At 41.2% G+C, this 26,580-nt stretch overlaps 1 protein-coding gene across 2 annotated transcripts in view; it reads left to right on the plus strand.

Annotated features, from left to right (window-relative positions):
* Nucleotides 1-13,594: 13,594 nt before the first annotated feature.
* The window catches only part of LOC133652171 (uncharacterized protein C7orf57 homolog), a 78,451-nt gene continuing 65,465 nt past the window's right edge, over nt 13,595-26,580 (plus strand). Inside the window, exons 1-3 of one of the 2 annotated variants that reach the window (XM_062050614.1) lie at nt 13,595-13,829; nt 13,993-14,039; nt 14,275-14,439. In XM_062050614.1, the coding sequence (XP_061906598.1) occupies nt 13,819-13,829; nt 13,993-14,039; nt 14,275-14,439 (223 nt within the window). In that variant the 5' untranslated portion in view covers nt 13,595-13,818. The remainder of the gene's footprint in view (nt 13,830-13,992; nt 14,040-14,274; nt 14,440-26,580) is intronic. The other variant, XM_062050613.1, reaches the window with a different exon arrangement.

Consider the following 26,580-nt stretch of genomic DNA (forward strand, 5'->3'; position numbering starts at 1 on the left):
TCTATAACTACACACATGTACTTATATAACTACACACATGTACTTATATAACTACACACATGTACTTATATAATTACACACAAGTTGTACTTCTATAACTACACATATGTTGTATACTACTACATCTACACTTATGTGTACTTCTATAACTACACACATGTTGTATACTTATATAACTATACACATGTATACTTATATAACTACACACGTTATATACTTGTATAACAACACACATGTTGTATACTTCTAAAACTACACACATGTTGTATACTTATATAACTACACACATGTACTTATATAACTATACACGTGTTGTACTTCTATAACTACACACATGTTAGATAGATAGTACTTTATTGATTTCTTCAGGAGATTTCCCTCAGGAAAATTAAAATGTATACTTCTATAACTATACACATGTATACTTCTATAACTATACACATGTTGTATACCTCTATAACTATACACATGTATACTTCTATAACTATACACATGTACTTATATAACTACACGCATGTACTTATATAACTACACACATGTTGTATTTCTATAGCTATACACATGTATACTTCTATAACTATACACATGTACTTCTATAACTACACATGTACTTCTATAACTACACACATGTATAGTTCTATAACTACACACGTACTGATATAACTACACAAATGGTGTACTTGTATAACTACACACATGTTATACTTATAACTACACACATGTACTTATATAACTACACACATGTCGTACTTTTATAACTACACACGTACACTTATAAATACACACATGTACTGATATTACTACACAAATGTACTTATATAACTACACACATGTTGTATACTTCTATAACTACACACATGTACTTATATAACTACAATACACAGGTTGTACTTATATTACTACAACATGTCACATGTACTTCTATAACTACACATGTTGTACTTCTATAACTACACACATGTCGTATACTTATATAACTACACACATGTTGTACTTATATAACCACACATGTACTTCTATAACTACACACATGTTGTACTTCTATAACTACACACATGTTGCTTACTTCTATAACTATAAACATGTTGTATACTTCTATAACTATACACATGTTGTATACTTCTATAACTACACACATGTTGTACTTATATAACTACACACATGTTGTACTTATATAACCACACATGTACTTCTATAACTACACACATGTTGTATACTTCTATAACTACACACATGTACTTATATAACTATACACGTGTTGTACTTCTATAACTACACACATGTTAGATAGATAGTACTTTATTGATTTCTTCAGGAGATTTCCCTCAGGAAAATTAAAATGTTGTATACTTCTATAACTATACACATGTATACTTCTATAACTATACACATGTTGTATACCTCTATAACTATACACATGTATACTTCTATAACTATACACATGTACTTATATAACTACACGCATGTACTTGTATAACTACACACATGTTGTATTTCTATAGCTATACACATGTATACTTCTATAACTATACACATGTTGTACTTCTATAACTACACATGTACTTCTATAACTACACACATGTATAGTTCTATAACTACACACATGTACTGATATAACTACACAAATGGTGTACTTGTATAACTACACACATGTTATACTTATAACTACACACATGTCGTACTTTTATAACTACACACGTACACTTATAAATACACACATGTACTTCTATAACTACACACATGTACTGATATTACTACACAAATGTACTTATATAACTACACACATGTTGTATACTTCTATAACTACACATGTACTTATATAACTACACTACACACAGGTTGTACTTATATTACTACACACATGTCACATGTACTTCTATAACTACACACATGTCGTATACTTCTATAACTACACATGTTGTATACTTCTATAACTACACACATGTTGTACTTCTATAACTACACACATGTTGTACTTATATAACCACACATGTACTTCTATAACTACACACATGTTGTATACTTCTATAACTACACACATGTTGTATTTCTATAACTATACACATGTTGTACTTATGTAACCACATGTGTACTTCTATAACTATACACATGTATACTTCTATAACTACACACATGTACTTCTATAACTACACACATGTTGTATACTTCTATAACTATATAAACATGTTGTATACTTCTATAACTATACACATGTTGTATACTTCTATAACTACACACATGTTGTATACTTCTATAACTATAAACATGTTGTATACTTCTATAACTATAAACATGTTGTATACTTCTATAACTATACACATGTTGTATACTTCTATAACTACACACACGTACTTCTATAACTACACACATATTGTACTTTTATAACTACACACATGTTGCACTTTAATAACTACACACATGTACTTTTATAACTACACACATGTTGTACTTCTATAATTACACACATGTTGTATACTTCTATAACTACACACATGTACTTATATAACTACACATTTGTTGTACTTATACCTGTATAACTACACACACGTACTTCTATAACTACATACATTTACTTCTATAACTATACACATGTTATAACTACACACATGTTGTATACTTATATAACTACACACATGTACTTCTATAACTATACACATGTTGTATACTTCTATAACTATACACATGTAGTATACTTCTATAACTGTACACATGTTGTATACTTATATAACTACACACATGTTGTACTTATAACTACACACATGTACTTATATAATGATACACATGTTTTATACTTCTATAACTACACACATGTTGTACTTCTATAACTCATCATCGGCGGTCACTCGTGGTCGAGTATGACTGTCCTCCTTCCTGGTGCTTGTGGGTCTTCAGGTGGGCGTAGAGGCCGATTCTGGACCCGATTATTCTGGGGCAATGTGGACAAGGGAATGTAGTGGTGGTGGGCTTGGGTTGGGCCTGCTTGGTGGATGCTCTCTCCTTTCTTAGTCTGCGCTTGTCTTGTGCAGCATGGCGGAGGTCGTCATTATATTGTGCGGCACCCTCACGGACAAGGTTTCTCCACATCGTCCTGTCTGTTGCCTTGACTTCCCAAGACTTAAGGTCTATGTGACACTTTTTTAGGTTTGCTTTGATGTTATCCTTGAATCTCTTCTTTTGACCTCCCGGGGCCCGTTTCCCTTCAACAAGTTGTGAATAAAGAACTTGTTTTGGGAGGTGAGAGTCAGGCATGCGGACTACATGGCCAGTCCATCTAAGTTGGTTTTGGGCAATCGTGGCAGTGATGGTGGGCAAGCCAGCCTCCTCCAGGACGCTGGTGTTGGTGCGTCGGTCCTCCCAGCTGATCCTGAGGATTTTTCTGAGACATCTATGATGGTAGGTCTCGAGTGCCTTTAAGTGCCTGCTGTAGGTGGTCCAGGCTTCTGACCCATACAGAAGGGTGGGGAGCACGACTGCTTTGTAGACCAGGATTTTGGTCTTTGCTTGGAGGTCACGGTTCTCGAAGACTCGCTTCCTCAGCCTCGAGAAGGCCCCACTGGCACAGCTGAGGCGGTGGTGAATTTCATCGTCAATGACAGCTTTAGATGACAGGAGGCTCCCGAGATATTGGAAGTGGTCCACATTTTCCAGTCGGATTTTGTCAATTGAGAGGTTTGGGGGCAGGACAGGCGCACTACAGTCTGGTGGTGATTGGTGGAGGATTTGGGTTTTCTTTATATTGATGGCAAGACCAAGCTGTTTGTATGCCTTCGCAAAAGCAGACAGAGTGCACTGTAGGTCCTCTTCTGAGAGGGCTACGAGGGCATTATCGTCTGCATACTGCAGCTCCATGATGGATATGGTGGTGGTTTGACCTTTAGCCCTGAAACGGTTGATGTTGAGGAGTTGACCGTCGGTTCTGTACATTATTTTGACTCCCTGGGGCAGATGTATGTTTGTGAGATGGAGGATAGCAGCAACAAAGATGGAAAATAGTGTTGGAGCGATGACACATCCCTGTTTTACACCTGTGTCTACCCTAAAGGGTTCCGTTTCATCTCCACTGCCACTGAGCACTGTGGCTGACATGTTATCATGCAGTAGTCTCAGTACCCGGATGTATTTGTCTGGGCAGCCAATCTTTGACAGAACCAGCCAAAGGGCCTGACGGTTAACCGAGTCGAAGGCTTTGGTGAGGTCTATGAAGGCCATGTATAATGATTGGTTTTGTTCCCGGCATTTTTCTTGCAGTTGTCGTGCGATGAAAATCAGGTCTGTGGTGCCTCTGCTTGGGCGAAATCCACTCTGAGACTCAGGAAGCACGCTTTCTGACAGGGGGGTGAGTCTGTTGGCCAAAACCCGAGCGAGGGCTTTCCCTATGGTGGACAGGAGAGAGATGCCACGGTAATTCCCACAGTCTGCCTTGTCTCCTTTCTTAAATATGGAGACAATTAGGGCATCTCTGAGCTGTGCAGGGATTTCCTCTTCTTCCCATATTTTGAGAAGCAGGGCATGGATGTCCTTGGTAAGATCGGGTCCGCCTTTCTTCAGGACCTCTGCTGGAATGCCGTCGGGCCCAGCAGCCTTGTTGTTCCTCATCTTTCCAATGGCATCCTGCAGCTCATCCAAGGTAGGTGGTTCTCCCATGCTTTCATCTGTGGGTTGTTGTGGGAGTTGGTCAAGAGCCTCCATCTCAGGTATAGTGTCCCTGTTTAAGAGGTCCTCATAGTGTTCTTTCCACCTGTTTGAAATTGCGTCCTTGTCCTTCAGCAGCAGCAGACCATCCTTTGAGCGAAGGGGGGTTAGGCAGCGGTGGCTGGGACCATACACCACTCTTGTGGCATCGAAGAAGCCTCTCGTGTCTCCAGAGTCAGCAAGCTGCTCGATCTCCAGAGCCTTCTTTGTCCACCACTGGTTCTTCAGTTTCCTAGCCTGTGTTTGGACAGCTGCCTTCGCTTTGGCGTGGGCTACTCTTTTCACTTTGCAGTGGATGTCGTTTTGCCAAGTGATGAAAGCTTGCCGCTTGTTGTCAATTAGTTGCAGGATCTCAGTGTCGTTCTCATCAAACCAGTCTTGATGTTTTCGCTTTTTGAGACCAAGGATATTTTTGCAGGATTTCATTATGGCAGTCGAAAGTGTGCTCCAGTGTGTTTCCGTATTCTCTGGGTACTGTTTGGGCAACGCTGCGCTAAAGGCCTCCTGCAGCTGTTGTTGGTAGGTGGTGTCACTCAACAGCTCGATGTTAATTCTTGGCCGGCACTGTCTTTTCTGCATCCGTCTTTTCCGCATTAAGGGGATGGACATGATGGAGCGAATGAGGCGGTGGTCGGTCCAGCAGTCGTCTGCACTGGTCATTGCTCTGGTGTTTAGGACGTCGCGACGGTCTTTAGAGCGGACAATGACATAGTCAATGAGACGCCACAGTTTGGAGCGAGGGTGCATCCATGATGTTTTGAACTTGGTTTTCTGACGGAAAAGTGTGTTGGTGATAACCAGGTTGTGCTCCGAGCACTTAGTTAGCAGTAGTGTGCCATTAGAGTTTGTATTTCCGACCCCTTCTCTCCCCAGCGTACCCCTCCATAGGTGGTGGTTTCGTCCCACTCTGGCGTTGAAGTCTCCGAGCAGGATTAACTTGTCCTCCTTGGGGACTTCAGATAGAACTTTGTCCAGGTCAGCATAAAAGGCCTCCTTAACTTCATCCTGTGCATCAAGGGTTGGTGCATAGGCACTAACGACCGTGGCCATATGACTGCTAGCAAGCATAAGGCGTAAGGTCATTAGGCGCTCGTTGATGCCCACAGGAAGTTCATGGAGGTGGTTGATGAGGCAGTTCTTAATAGCAAAACCCACACCGTGGATTCGTGGCTCATTTGCAGGCTTTCCTTTCCAAAAGAAAGTATATCCGCCTTTTTCTTCCTTCAGCTGCCCTTCGTCGGCCAGTCGGGTCTCGGAGAGTGCTGCGATGTCGATCTGGAACTTCCTTAGCTCTCTGGAGATGATGGCAGTTCGCCTTTCAGGTCGATCGCTGGCTTGGTTGTCCGTGAGGGTTCGCACGTTCCAGGCTCCAATGTGTAGTTTTTGTTTTCTTTGTTTCTGACCGCGTGGTGGTGATCCCTCTGGATGCGGTATTCCAGACAGGATGTTGCGAGGCAGGCTATTTTTAGGGTACCTTTTCTAACCCCCTCCCCTACTGGGGTGAGCAGAGTGGATCCTGAATAGGGCTGCTCAGTCATGGGTGCAGCTGCCAAAAAGCTCTTCTGCCTCACTTCTATAACTATACACATGTTGTATACTTCTATAACTATACACATGTAGTATACTTCTATAACTGTACACATGTTGTATACTTATATAACTACACACATGTTGTACTTATAACTACACACATGTACTTATATAACGATACACATGTTTTATACTTCTATAACTACACACATGTTGTACTTCTATAACTACACACCAGTGACGTGCAGTCAGGGGAGGCAGGTGAGGCAGGGCCTCACGTGCCATCATGGAAAGAAAAAAAATGTAAAAAGAAAAAAAATATTGTTATATGCATCCAGCGGCTGCAAAAGACGCACTGTGTGACGCTCGCAGTAATCCCGCCTCCTGGTGGTAGAGGGCGGTAGTGATCCCAGCGATCATTCTTGCGACTACTCGGCTGCAGGATAAGTGACAACAAGCAGCAACAGTTAGCAGCGATCGTTTATTTTTTCCTCTTGCCTGGACTATTAACATGGAGGATTACATATCTAAAATAAAACCGTTTTCTAAACTGGACTTTCAATCGAAGCAGGAGGTAATACTTAAAGAAGATCTCCATCGAGACAGAGAGACTTTTAAAACTGAAGAAAGATTAGGAAGACTTCTATAAACAAGTTATCAATGCTTTTGTTCAAAAGGAGCTGCGCATGGACTTCATTTATAAGTAAAGGTAAGACCATGATAAAGTTTTTTTTTATCAAATGTGCTTTTTTGTATGCTACAGTTTGTATGTATAAAGTTAAATTAAAGTACCAATGATTGTCACACACAGTAGGTGTGGTGAAATTTGCCCTCTGCATTTGACCCATCCCCCTGGGAGGTGTGGGCAGCAGCGGCGCCGCGCCCGGCAATCATTTTTGGTGATTTAACCCCCAAATCCAACCATTGATGCTGAGTGCCAAGCAGGGAAGAATGCTGGTATGAGCTTTTAAACATAACCCGTTAACTGCTGCCAATCAAATGGTGAATAAGATACTCTTTAGGGTTCATATGTTTGTAAATCTGACTGTGATGAAGTCAGTGCCTCACCAGCCATGAACCTCACCGCACGTCACTGCTACACACATGTTATGTACTTCTATAACTACACACATGTACTTATATAACTATACACATGTTGTACTTCTATAACTACACACATGTTGTACATCTACAAAAGCCAAAGGCAGTGAAGTGTTCACGTTGTGTAAATGGTAAAAAGAGAATACAATGATTTGCAAATCCTTAAAGATAAGATATTTCATGTTCACACTGAGAAACTTTGTTATTTTTTGCAAATATTAGCTCATTTGGAATTTGATGCCTGCGAGAAAGTTGACTGCTCATCAAAGACTTATTTGGAACATCCCACAGGTGAACAGGCTAATTGGGAACAGGTGGGTGCCATGATTGTGTATAAAAGCAGCTTCCATGAAATGCTCAGTCATTCACAAACAAGAACGGGGTGAGGGTCACCACTTTGTCAACAAATGCCTGAGCAAATTGTTTAAGAACAACATTTCTCAACCAGCTATTGCAAGGAATTTAGGGATTTCACCATCTATGCTCCGTAATGTCAAAAGGTTCAGAGAATCTGGAGAAATCACTGCACGTAAGCCATGATATTACGCACCTTGGATCCCTCAGGCGGTACTGCATCAAAAAGCCACATCAGTGTGTAAAGGATATCACCACATGGGCTCAGGAACACTTCAGAAAACCACTGTCAGTAACTACAGTTGGTCGCTACATCTGTAAGTGCAAGTTAAAACTCTACAATGCAAAGCCATTTATCAACAACACCCAGAAACGCTTCGCTGGGCCCGAGCTCATCTAAGATGGACTGATGAAAAGTGTTCTGTGGTGTGACGAGTCCACATTTCAAATTGTTTTTGGAAACTGGACCAAAGAGGAAAAGAACCATCCAGACTGTTCTAGTCGCAAAGTGTAAAAGGCAGCATCTTTGATGGTATGGGGGTGTATTAATGCCCAAGGCATGGGTAACTTACACATCTGTGAAGGCACCATTAATGCTGAAAGGTACATACAGCTTTTGGAGCAACATATGTTGCCATCGTTATCATGGATGCCCCTGCTTATTTCAGCAATACAATGCCAAGCCACGTGTTACAACAGCATGGCTTCATAGTAAAAGAGTGCGGGTACTAGACTGGCTTGCCTGTAGTCATACTTTCCAACCCTCCCATTTTTAGCGGGAGACTCCCGGTATTCAGCGCCTCTCCCGATAACCTCCCGGCAGAAATTTTCTCCCGACAAACTCCCGGTATTCAGCCGGAGCTGGAGGCCACGCCCCCGCCAGCTCAATGCGCACCTGAGTGGGGACAGCGGCAACAGTCTGTTTTCACGTCCGCTTTCCCACAATATTAACAGTGTGCCTGCCTAATCATGTTATAACTGTAGAATGATCGAGGGCGAGTTCTTGGTTTCTTATGTGGGTTTATTTTTAGGCAGTTTCATTAACGTCCTCCCAGCGCGGTAACAACACACAACAACAGCAGTCACGTTTAGTCTACCGTAAACAGCAATGTTGTGACACTCTTAAACAGGACAATACTGCCATCTACTGGATAGCCTCCAGAACACTGAAATTCAAGTATTTATTTTATTTATATGTATAATAAAATAAATATATATATATATACACTACCGTTCAAAAGTTTGGGGTCACATTGAAATGTCCTTATTTTTGAAGGAAAAGCACTGTACTTTTCAATTAAGATAACTTTAAACTAGTCTTAACTTTAAAGAAATACACTCTATACCAGGGGTCACCAACGCGGTGCCCGCGGGCACCAGGTCGCCCGTAAGGACCAGATGAGTCGCCCGCGGGCCTGTTCTAAAAAAAAAAAAAAATTATTTTTTTTTAAAATTATTATTTTATTTTATTTTTTTAAATAAATCTACATAGAAAAAACACAAGATACACTTTCAATCAGTGCATCAACCCAAACAACCTCCACCATGCACACTCATCCACACCCACTCACACAAAAGGGGTTATTTCTTTCTGCTACCAATATTCTGGTTCCCACAACATAGACAACACATCTGCAAGGGACACAGTCCCTGAAGCACACATGATTGTATAGGCTGCTGGTCCACTAACATTTTCATTAATTACTATTTTTTATGTAATTATTTTTATATTGTTTTACTTTCTTTTTTATCCAAGAAAATGTTTTTTATTTATTTATCTTATTTTTTTTTTTTTTTGAAAAAAGGGCCTTATCTTCAACAGACCAGGTTGTCAATGAAATTAGATTTGTTTAAAGGGTTTTTTAAACCAGGCCAAGTCCAGATAATGTCCAAGTCGGACTCAGCAACACACACTTTCATTCATGTACACAGAAAAAAATTAGGGAACACAACAGATTGCATATAATTTATAAACAAAATTACATTTTCAAAATAAGCATTTATGTACAGTCCAGATTATGTCCAGGTCACTCAAATTATGGAACACAACAACAGATATCATATAATCTATAAACATAATTATACTTTCAAAATAAGCCTTTGAGGACTTCTCATCTTTTTTTTAAATGTTTTTTGGCATCATTATCGTTTTCAACCATGTAACTTTCTAAAGTTAGAAAATACTGAATAAATGTTTTAAAGAAAGTAATACTAAGTGAATATCTGTTTTTGGCCTTAAAAATAAACATTTTACCGAGTACTATAATTAAATTGACTAAATCATGATTGTCAATGAACTCTCCTAAAATAACAGAAACCACATTAAGCTTCATAAACAAACCAATCCTTAAACACATTTTTTCAACTTCCACCCAAAACAAAGACACAATATGACAATACCAAAACAAATGCAGGGTGGATTCAGGCTCCTGACAACAAAATCGGCAATCATCTGACTCTGTCATATTCCATAATTTTAACATTTTCCCTGTGGGTAAGAAGTTATAAATAATTTTAATTTGAAAATAACGATTTTGCACATCGATAGTGGTTTTATAGATTAGTTTGAATATGGCATCCCATGGCAACGGGCAGTCAAAAAAGTCCTCTCAATTTCCATTTATGTTGTATGAGGCAGCCTTCAAAGATTTCTTTATTAAATAAAAATTATATATTTTTCTATTTATTTTAGTTCCTTTTTGCCAACTAGAATTTCTTATTAGAGGTTTACAAACTAATAATTTAGTAGTTCCATAATTAATTATTTGTTTCCATCTTTTCCCAATTACTCCAGTTAGTTGATCAAATGAAAAGCTTGAGCAAGCATCCCCATACATAGCTCTAAATTCATCATACTTCATAATTTTACCATTCTCATTGATAATATCATTGACAAAAATGATTCCTCTTTCAAACATATTTTTCCAAAAGAAAGGCTTTCCATCTATTACAATATTAGAGTTCATCCATATTAACTGCTGCAAAATATCGTCTCTTTTTTCTGGCACATAAAATTGAAAACACCACTATGAGTGGATTGTTTCCTTTATGAACCCCGCCATGTTTCCCAGCAGACTCTCTGGGAGGGGATTACTTGTAAAAAAGGATACAATTTCTTTTGATACAGTACATGTTTTTTGTCCAACAGGACATTTGTGTACCACTCAATGTTTAAATACATCTTTGGAACAATTGATGCTTTTAAAGACAGACACATAGCTTCAAGGTTGAGAAGTTTCAGGCCCCCATATTCATACTCTTTGTACAAAACCTTTCTTTTAATCTTTTCTGGTTTGCCGTTCCAGACAAAATCGAAGACCCTCCGCTCATAAATCTTAAAAAAGTTTTGTGATGGAGCTGGTAATGACAAAAACAAATAAATACATTGAGGAATAATTAACGAGTTGGCAATGGACATTTTACCATACAAGGTTAGGGATTTCCCTTTCCATAATTGCATAATTTTGTCCAGCTTTCTTAGTCGATTATCATAATTTACTGAGCCTAGATCTTCCAGATTTTCTGGGACAACAACACCAAGTATGTTAACTGGTCCATCTGTCCACAAAACAGGCACTTTGCATTCCATTCGAAAGGACGTTCCCTTTAGATTTCCGATCCTTAACATTTTACATTTATCATAATTAAGCTTAAGGCCAGATTGCTGTGAAAATATGTCCAAAAGATGAAGAAGGTTCCGCAAACAATGAGGAAAAATCTTATCTTTGTGAATCAGCCTTTTCTGACATGAACTTCATCAAGAACAAACACAGAACATGCCTCACTGATGCACATCTGCAAGACTCACTCAGAGTTGCAGTGTCAAGTTACACACCAGAGTACAACACACTAGTTAACAGCATGCAATGCCAGGCTTCCCACTAACTGAAAAAGAAACAGATAACAGATTTGGTGTCCAGTTCAAAGTGTGACATGATTTAAAAATTTGAGAGTTTACTTTTGTATTTTACATGAGTTATTATTTGTACAAACATGGTGCAAAGTAATTCATGATTTGTTAAAAAAATGTTAGTGGCTAGCTAGTTAAAATGGGATATTGTGATTTCACAAGACTGTCTTAGAAGTGATCATTTGAAAATGTTCAATTTGAAAAATGTGCACTTAGAGAAAATATAAAAATAAAGTGTTGCATATTGATATTTATCTGTTTCTATATATATTTATTGTGAGAAATCATTAAGATGATCAGTGTTTCCACGAAGATAAATATCATTAATTATTAATAATAACAGAGTTAAAGGTAAATTGAGCAAATTGGCTACTTCTGGCAATTTATTTAAGTGGTTATCAAACTGGTAGCCCTTCGCATTAATCAGTACCCAAGAAGTAGCCCTTGGTTTCAAAAAGGTTGGTGACCCCTGCTCTATACACTGCTAATGTGGTAAATGACTATTCTAGCTGCAAATGTCTGGTTTTTGGTGCAATATCTACATAGGTGTATAGAGGCCCATTTCCAGCAACTATCACTCCAGTGTTCTAATGGTACAATGTGTTTGCTCATTGGCTAAGAAGGCTAATTGATGATTAGAAAACCCTTGTGCAATCATGTTCACACATCTGAAAACAGTTTAGCTCGTTACAGAAGCTACAAAACTGACCTTCCTTTGAGCAGATTGAGTTTCTGGAGCATCACATTTGTGGGGTCAATTAAACGCTCAAAATGGCCAGAAAAAGAGAACTTTCATCTGAAACTCGACAGTCTATTCTTGTTCTTAGAAATGAAGGCTATTCCACAAAGTTGTTTGGGTGACCCCAAACTTTTGAACGGTAGTGTATATATATATAGAATTCACTGAAAGTCAAGTATTTCATACATATACATATATATATATATACATACATATATATATATATATATATATATATATATATATATATATATATATATATATATATATATATATATATATATATATATATATATATATATATATATATATATATATATATATATATATATATATATATATATATATATATATATATATATATGAAATACTTTAGTTGGTGAATTCTATCGGAGGTCTCAAGGTTGGCAAGTATGCTGTAGTCCAGACATTGAAAATGTGTGGTGCAATATGAAGGCTAAAATGTCAGAAGGTAGACTGTTGAACAACTTAAGCTGTACATGAAGCAAGTATGGGAAATAATTCCACTTCAAAAATGTGTCTCCTCAGTTCTCAAACCTTTACTGAGTGTTGTTAAAAGGAAAGGCCATGTAACACAGTGGTGAAAATGCCTTTTTTGACATGTGTTGCTGCCATTAAATTCTAAGTTCATAATTATTTGCACAAAAAAAATGAAGTTTCTCAGTGTGAACATGAAATATCTTGTCTTTGCAGTCTATTCAATTGAATATAAGTTGAAAGGGATTTGCAAATCATTGTCTTCTCTTTTTATTGACCATTTACACAACGTGACAACTTCACTGCTTTTGGCTTTTGTATAACTACACACATGCATACATCCATAAATAGTACTACACATATGTTATACATCCACAGTATAACCACCTGATTTATAGATCTACATATGTTTATAGATCTATAATTAGACACCTTGTATGGATCTAGATATCTATTCTGTGATATAAAAAAAAAACTGCTGATTGTTGCATCCAAGACTTGAATTTGTTGTCACTTTGAAACATACTTAAGTGATCTACTGATGTATTTATTGTGTATTTTTAATGAATAAAATATTGTTTTGTCACTCATGTTGACTTTTATTGATTGTAGTTATATATGATAACTGAAGTAATAAACACACATATTTAATTAAACAATATATATGTGATAACTGAAGTAATAAACACATTTAATTAAATATATATGATAACTGAGGCATGTGAGAGACGTAGCAGTGCTTGGTGCGTGCGTGCGCGTACACGAGTGTCGACGTGCGTGCACGCAGTAGAAATCAAATGTTTGATCTTTTCTTTACAACTAAAGTCAACGAGCGTCCAACAGTCCGCTGGAGCGCATAAAAAGCAACATTTATTCCTCTCAGTTATTGCAAACAAATTTGGCTTTTTCATTCTTGTTTGGACTTCATTGAACGTGTTGCCAGGCAACGTGAAGACAACAAAGTCCACCGGATAAGCTTTTTTCCGCGAACAAAATGAACTCCAAGTAAGAAAAGTGTCTTTATTCAAGTTGTCGCGGATGAAATGTTGGCGGTTTGTGCGCCACAAAAAAGGCGAAATGTTGACTTTTGCGAGGAAAGTGACGCTAAAGTGAAGCTAAGCGATCTAGCAACCCGGAAGTTGACTCTTCTCCCCTTCTCCTCCGCCAGAAACACCAAAGATCCCAAGACTAACGGCCTTCCAAGCACCAAGTCCGGCAAGTACAATAGTTTACACAAGAGTTTACACAAGTTCACAAGAGTTTACACAAGTTCACAAGAGTTTAAAACGGCATCGTTCAAAAGAAATGATCAAAATACTGCTTGTGTTGCCTTCAGGGACCTTTTCCTCTGTTGCAACTCTGTGGGAAAAAGCAGTTGCTTTGCTCGCGATACTGACCGGAGAGTTTTCTTATTCACTTTGTGACTTTTGTGTGTCTTCCAATGTCTCAGCTGCAAAGAAGGCACATCAAGGAGTCAAAGGTCAGATCTCCCAAATTCCAGGACTTTCTCCCATCGTCAACACAGGTGAAGACAAGAAGAACATCGGCAAGAGAGTTGGAGTTCTTGACAGCGACTCAGATTACATCAAACTGGCGAAACAAGGAGGTCACAAAGGTATTATATTATTCAATCAATATTATAAAATATATCATAAACTGGCGAAACTAGGAGGTCACAAAGGTATTATATTATTCAATCATTATTATAAAATATATCATAAACTGGCGAAACAAGGTCACAAAGGTATTCGTATTATTCAATAATTATTTAATTAAATATATCATAAACTGGTGAAACAAGGAGGTCACAAAGCTATTCATATTATTCAATATTTATTATAAAATATATCATAAACTGGCAAAACAAGGTCACAAATGTATTATATTATTCAATCAATATTATAAAATATATCATAAACTGGCGAAACAAGGATGTCACATAGGTATTCATATTATTGAATAATTGTTATAAAATATATCACAAACTGGTGAAACAAGGAGGTCACAAAGGTATTATATTATTCAATCATTACTATAAAATGTAACAAACTGGTGAAACAAGGAGGTCACAAAGGTATTCATATTATTCAATAATTATAAAATACATCATAAATTGGTGAAACAAGGAGGTCCCAAAGGTATTATATTATTCAATAATTATTATAAAATATATCATAAACTGGTGAAACAAGGAGGTCAAAAAGGTATTATTTTATTAAATAATTATTATAAAATATGTCATAAACTGATGAAACAAGGAGGTCACAGAGCTATTATATTATTCAATAAATATTATAAAATATATCAAACTGGTGAAACAAGGAAGTCACAAAGGTATTATATTATTCAATCATTATTATAAAATATTTCGTGAAACAAGGTCACAAAGGTATTATATTATTAGTTTGGTTTAAGAAACACAGGATAAGTTGTAAATTCCTTTGTGCTGGCACATACTTGAGCGTGTTTGGTGATGACTGGTGGAATAGTAGATGGGTGCTTTACAATTTGGACGCATCATCAGTAGTGTGCCCCTGGGTCACTGGGCGTTTCGGCCGTATCACTAGACGCCCTCTCCAGGGGTGGCCAGCCACAGGGTGATCGGCCCAGGGCTTTCGTCAATCCCAATTAATCATGAGTTGCTGCTTGGTGTTGAGCAGCAAACTTCTCATGGGACTATGCATGGCAGGGGCGTCCTTTTCCCTGAGTCAAGCCTAAGCGGACCGCATACCTCCAAGTTATTATTATAAAATATATCATAAACTGGTGAAACAAGGAGGTCACAAAGGTATTATATTATTCAGTAATTATCATAAAATATATCATAAACTAGTGAAACAAGGAGGTCACAAAGGTATTCATATTATTGAATAATTATTATAAAATATATCATAAACTGGTAAAACAAGGAGGTCACAAAGGTATTCATATTATGAAATAATTTTTTATAAGATATATCAAACTGGCGGAACAAGGGGGTCAGAAATGTATTATGTTGTTCAATAATTATTATAAAATACATCATAAACTGGCAAAACAAGGAGGTCACAAAGGTATTATATTATTCAATCATTATAAACTGTATTATAAACTGGCGAAACAAGGAGGTCACAAAGGTATTCATATTATTTAATAACTATTATAAAATGTATCATAAACTAGAGAAACAAGGAGGTCACAAATGTATTATGTTATTCAATAATTATTATAAAATACATCATAAACTGGCGAAACAAGGAGGTCACAAAGGTATTATATTATTCAATCATTATAAAATGTATTATAAACTGGCGAAACAAGGAGGTCACAAAGGTATTCATATGATTTAATAACTATTATAAAATGTATCATAAACTGGTGAAACAAGGAGGTCACAAAGGTATTATATTATTCAATCATTATAAAATGTATCATAAACTGGTGAAACAATGAGGCCACAAAGGTATTATATTATTAAATTATTATTATAATATATATCATAAACCAGTGAAACAAGGAGGTCACAAAAGTATTAATATTATTCCATAATTATTATAAAATATATCATAAACTAGTGAAACAAGGAGGTCACAAAGGTATTTATATTATTCAATAATTATTATAAAATATATCATAAACTGGTGAAAGGATGAGGTCACAAAGGTATTCGTATTATTAAATAATTATTATAAAATATATCATAAACTGGTGAAACAAGGAGGTCACAAAGGTATATTATTCAATAATCATTATAAAATATATCATAAACTGGGGAAACGAGGAGGCCACAAAAGTATTATATTATTAAATAAGTATTATGTACTAATTCAATTACTGCATATTATTTTATAAATATTATTCACAAAATGACAGAATATTAAAATGCAATATATTACTAGATAATATTTGTAAAAGTACTACATATTAGTAATGTATATTATCAAAGTTACGGCATATTTGTGTGTAGATCAGGGGTGCCCACACTTTTCAGCAGACTTTTTAAATGACCGAGTCGAAGGGATCTACCTCATTCATATATATAATTTATATTTATTTATTTATGAAAGAGACGTTTTTGTTAACAAGTTAAAAGGTGTTTAATGATAATACAAGCATGTTCAACACATAGATTCCTTTCTTTCCTGAAGACAAGAATATAAGTTGGTGTATTACCTGATTCTGATGACTTGCATTGATTGGAATCAGACAGTAGTGCTGACAACGTCCACATTTTTTAATGGAGGAGAAAAAAAGTCCTCCTTTCTGTCCAATACCACATGAAAGTGGTTGCTTTTTGCCATCTTATTTGTCCAGCTTCCATACTCCTTTTTATACACTTTACAAGAAATACATTGGCGGCAAACTCCGTGGCTTTCGAGCTTGTGCACGCCAGCTTTCTGAGACTCTTATTTTGTTAGTGTAGGCAGGATAGGGCAGTGCTTTTATTGTGAAGACAGGAACTATGTGGTCAGTCTTTAGGCTTTTGACGGGAGGTATGGTTGAAATAAAAACTGTTTTTCGCCTCCCTGACGGTCTTTTTTTCCTTCACACTGAGCTCGCAGCAGCCTGAGCTCGGGTGCTGTGAATGTCAATCAAGTGACGAAAGTGACGTCATAGTGAAGATTTCTGATCGCTAATTTTTAGGACTATTTTTTCAATGCCTAGTTGGCGATCGACTGACACACCCTCCACGATCGACCGGTAGCTCGGGATTGACGTAATGGGCACCCCTGGGTAGATATTATTGATAATACTGTATATTATTAAAGTTACTGCATATTACTATGTAGATATTTATAAAACTACTGTATATTATTAAAGTTTCTGCATATTACTAGATTATATTTGTAAAAGTACTACATATTATTAATTGTTATTATTAAAGTTACTGCATATTACATGTAGATTTTATTGATAAAATTACTGTTATGTACAGAGAAGGGAAGGAGGCGACAACCAGGGCACAACTGCGGTTCACAAGGTTTATTCAAACCTTTGATGATTATGTGGCGTGTGTATGCTACTCTAAGTGAATGAGTGTAGACTATGTGTAATATTAATAGTGTAAATGTTACCAGGGGTTGTTGTCTGTGAGTGTTGGTTGTATCTTTCGTCGAGTCCAGAGGGGCAAGGCAAAGAGGCAGTTCGTGAACAGGCAAGAGGTCGAGGGCAGGAGCGAGGCAGCGTGGTCTGGGTCCGAGCAGGTAGGTCGTGGATCGAGGAAGGCAGTCACTGCGGAAGACACAAGGGACATGAACAAGGGAGACACGGAGAGAGAGCAAAGAGCAAAGCACAGGGGAGGGAATGCCAGACGTGATGCTTACTGGGAAGATTAGCGACGTTCTGGCAAAGGTTCCTCGGGTCCGCTGGTCTTTATGCCGCTCCCCCTCGTCAAGTCCAGGTGCGCTGATAAGTGATTGTTTGCAGGCTTGTTGCTTTGTGGGCGTGTTGTGCTCAGCGGTAGAAATCCTCCAGAAGAGAGGGATCGGCAAGATAGGAGGCAGGAACCCAAGATCTGTCTTCTGGCCCATATCCCTCCCAGTCGACCAGATAAACGAGGCCCCTACCTTGTCGACAGACCCTGAGGATTTCCTTGACCGTCCAAACCTGATCTCCGTTCGCCAAGAACCTCGAGGGTGGGGGGGCAGGGGCAGGAGGGGACAGAGCGCTCTCCGCTACCGGTTTAATCTGGGACACATGAACCACTGGGTGCCGCTTGACCGAGGGTGGAAGAGCCAATTTGACAGATACAGGGTTTATGATGGACAAGATGGCAAAAGGACCAACGTAACGTGGTGCCAATTTTCTAGATGGTACCTGGAGGCTGAGGTCCTTTGTGAGTAGCATAAGTTGTTGTCCTCGCCGACAGGACGGGGCCGGAATGCGATGACGGTCGGCGTTGCGGCACATCCTCTCGGAGGCCCTCTCTAAGGCCGCACGAGCGGCTCTCCACACCCTCTGACACCGCCTAATATGAGCCCTAGTCGAGGGCACAGCGATTTCCAGTTCCTGTTGGGGAAACAAGGGGGGTTGATAACCCAACGAGCACTCAAATGGGGACATACCGGTAGCGGAGCTCTTCAAGGAGTTGTAGGAAAATTCCACCCAAAGCAAAAACTTGCTCCAGGACGTGGGTTGACGACTGGCGACACAGCGTAGCATGGTCTCCAAGCTTTGGTTTGCCCTCTCAGCCTGCCCGTTGCTCTGGGGATGGTATCCCGATGTGAGGCTGACCGAGGCCCCGATTCCCTTGCAGAAGTCTCTCCATATTTGTGACGTAAACTGAGGCCCTCGGTCAGAGACGATGTCCACCGGGATACCATGTTGCTTGACGACGTGTAGTGTGAGAAGATCAGACGTCTCTGAGGTAGAAGGTAACTTGCGCAGAGGAATGAAGTGGGCTGCCTTGGAGAAACGGTCAACAATAGTAAGAATGGTGGTGTTACCTCTGGAGGCTGGAAATCCCGTGACGAAATCCAGGGCGATGTGTGACCAGGGACGGGCAGGAATGGAGAGAGGGCGAAGGAGACCAGCAGGAGGCCTGTGTGACGTCTTACTACGGGCACAAGTAGTACAAGCAGCGATGAACTCACGTGTATCCTTGGCCATGGATGGCCACCAAAAACGTCTTCGCAGCAGCAATATGGATCGTTGAAAGCCTGGATGGCAAGAGAACAGACTGAAGTGCCCCCAATCCAGGACCCTGGATCGTAGCTCCCGGTGGACATAAAGCTTGTTGGGTGGTCCACCTCCTGGTCCTGGATTGGCGCACAGCGCAGACTTGACCAGGTCCTCCACCTTCCAAGTCACCATTCCAACGATGCGAGTGGGAGGAAGGATGGGCTCCGCCACTGACGGACAGGTGGTCTCTTTCACGAATAACCGGGATAGTGCGTCAGCCTTAGTGTTCTTAGACCCAGGCCTGAAAGAGAGCACGTAATTGAAGCGGGAGAAAAACTGCTGCCACCTTGCCTGCCGATTGTTGAGTCTTTTGGCAGCTCGGATGTGCAGAAGGTTGCTGTGATCTGTCAGGATCTGGAACTGGTGTCTAGCTCCTTCCAGCCAATGTCTCCATTCAACCAGGGCCTTGTGGACCGCCAATAATTCCCTATTCCCAGCGTCGTAGTTTAGCTCGGCCTGGGTCAGGCGCCTAGAGAAAAAAGCCACAGGGTGAATCAAATTGTCACTTCTGGACCGTTGTGAGAGAATAGCCCCAATCCCAGAGTCTGAGGTGTCCACCTCCACCAGGAAAGCACTGTCTTAAGTCGGGGTGGACGAGAATGGGGGCTGAAACGAAACGCTCTTTTAAGTCCTCAAAGGCCTTTCTAGCCAAAAGTGTCCACACAAAGGGCACGTTAGTTGACGTGAGGGAGTGGAGCGGTGCAGCAACCCTACTGAAGTCCCGAATGAATCGCGGTAGAAGCCGGCGAAGCCGAGGAACCTCCGAAGTTCCGTCCTAGTAGTAGGTTGAGGCCACTCTACTACGGCCTTAACCTTCTTCGGGTCGGGTCTTATGTGCCCCTTTTTGACCACAAATCCCAGGAACTCCACTGAAGAGGAGTGGAAGATGCATTTCTCTGCCTTCACGAATAGACGATTCTCCAGGAGACGTTGCAGGACACGCCAGACATGTTGCTGGTGGTCAGAGAGGTTACGGGAGAAAATCAGAATGTCGTCCAGGTATACTACCACAAATTGGTCCAACATGTCCCGGAGGATGTCGTTGACAAGGGTTTGGAAAACTGCAGGTGCGTTGGTAAGACCAAAAGGCATTACCCGGTACTCATAATGCCCCATATGGGTGTTGAAGGCCGTTTTCCACTCGTCCCCCTCTCTGATCCGTACCAGGTGATAGGCGTTACGGAGATCCAGTTTGGTGAAGACGGTAGCAGGTGCCAAGGACTCGAAAGAAGAGTTGAGTAGCAGAAGAGGGTACTTGTTCTTGATGGTGATGTTGTTTAGGTGACGGTAATCAATGCAGGGCCGAAGGGACCCGTCCTTTTTGGCCACGAAAAATAATCCTGCGGCCAATGGAGACTTGGACGGGGTAATGATGCCCGAGGCAAGGCCCTCCGTAATGTTTTCCCTCATAGCCTCCTTCTCTGGAAGAGACAGATTGTAAAGGCGGCTAGAAGGCAGAGTAGCGTCAGAGAGTAACTCAATGGTACAGTCGTAGGGTCTATGAGGGGGTAGTCCCTGTGCACGTACCTTGCCGAAGACCTCGGCTAAGTCATGGTAGCAAGCAAGGACCAGGGATAAATCGGCCGGGGGAGTCGTGGTAGTGGAGTGGTGGACCGGAAGGGACGCTGACCTGAGACAGTTGGCCATGCAGGGTGTGCTCCAAGCCAGGATTCTTCCGGAAGTCCAAGAGATATGGGGGTTGTGGAGACAAAGCCAAGATCTTCCAAGAACCAGTGGGGCTACTGGAGCTTCCAGCACCCAAAGGCTGATGGTCTCCCTGTGGTTACCGGAAATGGTCATGGAGAGGGGCTCCGTGCGGTACTTGATGGGGCCCAACAGCCGTCCATCCAGGGCTTGTGCAGGCAGTGTCTTGTCCAGGGAGATCAGGGGAATGCCCATCTGCCGGGCGAACTCGTAGTTCAAAAGACTCTCGTCTGCTCCAGAGTCCACAAATGCCTCCACTTGTACGCTCCTCTTGTCCCAGGCCAGAGTTGCGGGTAGCAGAATGTCTGGGTTTTCTTCCTTACGGGGGAATAAAGTATGGCTCACAAGGATTCCCTCCGCCTTGAAAGAGGGAAAAGGTTGGCTTCTAGAAGCTGCTCTCTGGCCTCGCTCTGCTGCACGTTCACAAAGTCTTAGGTCAAATTGGAGGGCCAATTCGATGAGGTCTTTGCAGGAAGTAGGTCTGTCTCTCAGCAGACCGTCCTTAATCTCCTCAGAGAGGCCGCGACGGAACGCGCTTTGGAGCGTCCGGTCCTCCCAACCGCTGTCCGCCGCCAGGGTCCGGAATTCCAGGGTGTAGGCTGCCACGGAGCGTGAGCCCTGCGAGATGGAGTGCAGACGTCCGGCCGCGTCCCCCCCATCCTTGGGGTGATCGAAGACGGCCCGAAATTCAGCACGGAAAGCACAGTAGTCGGAGTTGAGACCCACGGTCCTGTCGACGGCGACCGTAGCCCACTTAAGTGCCGGTCCGGAAAGCAAGGCAAAAATGAATGCAATCTTGGCGCCATCGGTGGAATAGCGGGAGGGCTGATGACAAAAAATGAGGTCACATTGTACCAGAAAACCCCTACATGGCTCAAAGTCTCCCTCAAAGGGTCTCGGACTGGCAATCCTGGGTTCCCGTTCCAGACTGCAGTGTTCAGGTCCCCGGACTTGGGACGCATGTGGGGGTACCACGGGCCCGGGACTTGCCTCAGGGCATAGGCTGTCCAGCCTAGTATACAGTCGGGAAAACGCTCTATCCAGACAAACGAATCTGATGCTCGCTCACGACGGAGCTAAGGATAGCCAGGTCAGAAGTTCTGGATGGCCGGGCCAGGGGCTTGCCGTTGTCGCCTGGTTCCGACATGTTGTGGCCAGAACGTACTGTTATGTACAGAGAAGGGAAGGAGGCGACAACCAGGGCACAACTGCGGTTCACAAGGTTTATTCAAACCTTTGATGATTACGTGGCGTGTGTATGCCACTGTAAGTGAATGAGTGTAGACTATGTAATATTAATAGTGTAAATGTTACCAGGGGTTGTTGTCTGTGAGTGTTGGTTGTATCTTTCGTCGAGTCCAGAGGGGCAAGGCAGCGTGGTCTGGGTCCGAGCAGGGAGGTCATGGATCGAGGAAGGCAGTCACTGCGGAAGACACAAGGGACATGAACAAGGGAGACATGGAGAGAGAGCAAAGAGCAAAGCACAGGAGAGGGAATGCCAGACGTGATGCTTACTGGGAAGATTAGCGACTTTCTGGCAAAGGTTCCTCGGGTCCGCTGGTCTTTATGCCGCTCCCCCTCGTCAAGTCCAGGTGCGCGGATAAGTGATTGTTTGCAGGCTTGTTGCTGTGTGGGCGTGTTGTGCTCAGCGCGAGCAGAGGCGTGTCTGAGCATGCTGCCAGCAGAGGGGTTAGCAGAGGTGCCTGCAGCTCCAGCTGCAGAGGAAACGTGGGTTCGACTCCGCGTCATGACAATTACTGTATATTATTAAAGTTACTGCATATTACTAGAGTAGATTATATTTGTAAAAGTACTACCTATTGGTAATTTATATTATTAAAGTTACTGCATATTACTATGTAGATTTTATTGATAAAACTACTGTATATTATTAAAGTTACTGCATATTACTAGATTATATTTTTAAAAGTACTACATATATATATGCAAAATACGATAAGGGTATCGCAACTGGCTCACCTTTACAGGTACTCGCCCCTGCACCATCTGTGAGCCTGTGGCCTCGCTCTCTTCATCTCTCCTTCCATCAAGGCACCGGCGGGACTCTGCATGGCAGGGACGTCCTCCTCCCTGAGCCAAAACTAAGCTTGACCGCATACCTCAACTGGACATGAGTTGGTTGGCATCAGCAGATTCTCAAATGGGCACCCCCCGTCATCAACGTTTCGTCGAATTAAGCCCATGACGCTTCGGAGGGGCTCGACGGCAGATCCAGCGTCCTGGATCTACCCCCGCTGAATGCCACCCAACTCTATGTCCCTAGTCCTTCAGTAGGTCGGCTCTGCCATCGCACCTTTCTTTGTAACCAAATCCAGCGCGATGCTTCCTCTGCCCTTTTAGTGATGTTGGCTACCAGCCGCTTCCTAGCCAGCCCCTCGATCCCTAGCAGTCCGAGTGCTCTCCAGAGCGACCGCCCCGCAAAGCCTCTACAGCCCACCTCCACCGGTAGGTTCCAGGCCTTCCATCCATTGTGCTGGCTCTCGAGGATGAGGGTTTGGTACTTCTTGAGCTTGCGTTCGTACGCCTCCTCCATCCTCTCTTCCCAAGGTACTGTCAGCTCGATAAGCACCACCTGTTTGGTTCCTCTAGACCACAGAACAATATCAGGTCTCAGGGTAGTGTGGGCTATCTCCTCTGGGAATTTGAGCTGCTTCTTCAGGTCGGCCCGCATCTCCCAGTCGTTTGCTGTGGCCAGAACTCCTTTGTTCCTCCCTCCTGCTGCTGCGCTTTCACCTGCCCTGACGAAGTGGATGAAGCGTGGCCCATTAGAGAGCTGCCTTGTCCTCTTCCTGGCCTGCTCAACACCTTCTGCCAGCTGAGCAAGGATCTGGTCATGACGCCACCGGAACTTGCCATCTGCTAAGCTTGAGTGACAAGAGGAGAGGACATGCTCCAGGTTAGCTATCTTCCCGCAGAGTGTGCAGCTGGGGCTCTCTACCATTCCCCAAGTATGGAGGTTTGATGGGGTGGGCAGGACATCATATGTAGAACACAGCAGGAACCTGATCCGGTGGCCTTCCATGCTCCAGATGTCCTGCCAGGTTAGAGATCTGTCTTTTACACTCTCCCATCTAGTCCAGCTGCCCTGTTTTTTCATGGCTACTGCCTTGACATACCGGCTTTCCTCCTCAGCCTTTCGGACCTCCCTCTGCACCAAGCCTCGCCGCTCCTTTGGGTCAGCTTTGTTCCATCTTGTTCTGGATGAGCAACCCAGACCAAGTCTTCCCTGGGCTACTGATCCCACAATGTCCGCGTGATGCAGTCGATCCTCCGCCTCCCTCAGTGCTATGCTGGCTAACCACTTTCTGCCTGACCTGACGACAATGCCTGCCTGCCGTACTCGCTTGTCTTTGCTGTCTCGTAGCATCATGGCCTGGCGTGTTTTTGTCACCTTGTACTCCTCCACCACTGATGTTATTGGCAGCTGTAGCTTGCTTCCTGTGCTGTACAGTCCAATGGAACAGAAGCTTCTTGGGACACCCAGCCATCTCCTCAAGTAGGTGTTCAACTTTTTCTCCAGACTCTCAACTGTGGATACAGGTACCTCATAAACCAGGAGTGGCCAGAGCAGACGGGGGAGAACCCCATGTTGGTAACCCCAGGCCTTATACTTGCCCGGGAGGCCGCTCTTTTCGAGGGATGTCATCCAGGCTTCTGCTTGGCTAAGCATTTCTCTCACACTCAGCCGGTCATTGAGGTCTGCCCTATACCACTTCCCCAAGCACTTCACAGGTTTCTCTTGGACAGTTGGGATGATGTTCTCCCTGATCTTGAAGCGAAACTGGTCCTGAACACGCCCTTTCTTCAGAACTAGGCTTCTGGACTTTGCCGGTTTGAACTCCATCCTTGCCCAATTGGTGAGCTCAATCAGGTCCTCCAAAATCCATCTTCCTTCTGGCACTGATCTTGCTGTGATGGTAAGGTCGTCCATGAACGCTCTAATGGGCAGCATCTGGATTCCGCTTGCAAGGACTGCGCCTCGACCTAACTTCTCTGCCGACTTGACAAGAAGATTCATGGCTGCAGAAAATAAAATCACTGAAATTGTGCAGCCAGTGACAATGCCCACTTCGAGTCTCTGCCAGTTGGTGGTGAATTCTCCGCAGGTGAATCGCATGTTGAATCCGTCAAAGTACTGACGCAAGAGTTTCTGGAATCGCTCTGGTATGTGGTAGGTCTTCAAAGTCAGCTCCACCAACTTGTGGGGTATCGTTCCATAGGCATTTGTTAGATCAAGCCACAAGACTGCTAGGTCTCCGTGGTTCCTCTTTGCATCCTCGATGATCTTGGAGATTACGCTGGTGTGTTCGAGACAGCCAGATACCCCTGGAATGCCACCTTTTTGAACTGAAGTATCCATGTAGCCATTATCCAACATGAAGGTGGTTAACCTCTTCGCCAGAATCCCCAGGAAGAGCTTAGCTTCCACATTGAGGAGGGAGATGGTACGGAATTGCTTAATCCCTGCATATACAATACATATTAGTAATTTATATTATAAAGTTACTGCATATTACTAGATTATATTTGTAAAAGTACCTCATGTTAGTAATTTATATTATAAAGTTATTGCATATTACTATGTAGATTTTATTTATAAAACTACTGTATAATATTAAAGTTACTGCATATTACTAGATGATATTTGTAAAAGTACTCTTTATTAGTAATTTATATTATAAAGTTACTGCATATTACTAGGTTATATTTGTAAAAGTACCTCATATTAGTAATTTATATTAATAAAGTTACTGCATATTACGATGTAGATTTTATTGATAAAACTACTGTATATTATTAAAGTTACTGCATATTACTATGTAGATTTCATTTATAAAACTACTGCATATTATTAAAGTTACTGCATATTACTATGTGGATATTATTTATAAAACTACTGTATATTATTAAAGTTTCTGCATATTACTAGATTATATTTGTAAAAGTACTACATATTAGTAATTTATATTATTAAAGTTACTGCATATTACATGTAGATTTTATTGATAAAACTACTGTATATTATTAATGTTACTGCATATTACTATGTAGATATTATTTATAAAACTACTGTATATTATTAAAGTTTCTGCATATTACTAGATTATATTTGTAAAAGTACTACATATTAGTAATTTATATTAGTTACTGCATATTACTATGTAGATTGTATTGATAAAACTATATATTATTAAAATTACTGCATATTACTAGATTATATTTGTAAAAGTAGTACATATTAGTAATTTATAATATAAAGTTACTGCATATTACTAGAGTAGATTATATTTGTAAAAGTACTACCTATTGGTAATTTATATTATTGAAGTTACTGCATATTACTATGTAGATTTTATTGATAAAAATACTG

Source organism: Entelurus aequoreus, linkage group LG06 (assembly GCF_033978785.1).
Source record: "Entelurus aequoreus isolate RoL-2023_Sb linkage group LG06, RoL_Eaeq_v1.1, whole genome shotgun sequence".
NCBI classification, from domain to species: domain Eukaryota; kingdom Metazoa; phylum Chordata; class Actinopteri; order Syngnathiformes; family Syngnathidae; genus Entelurus; species Entelurus aequoreus.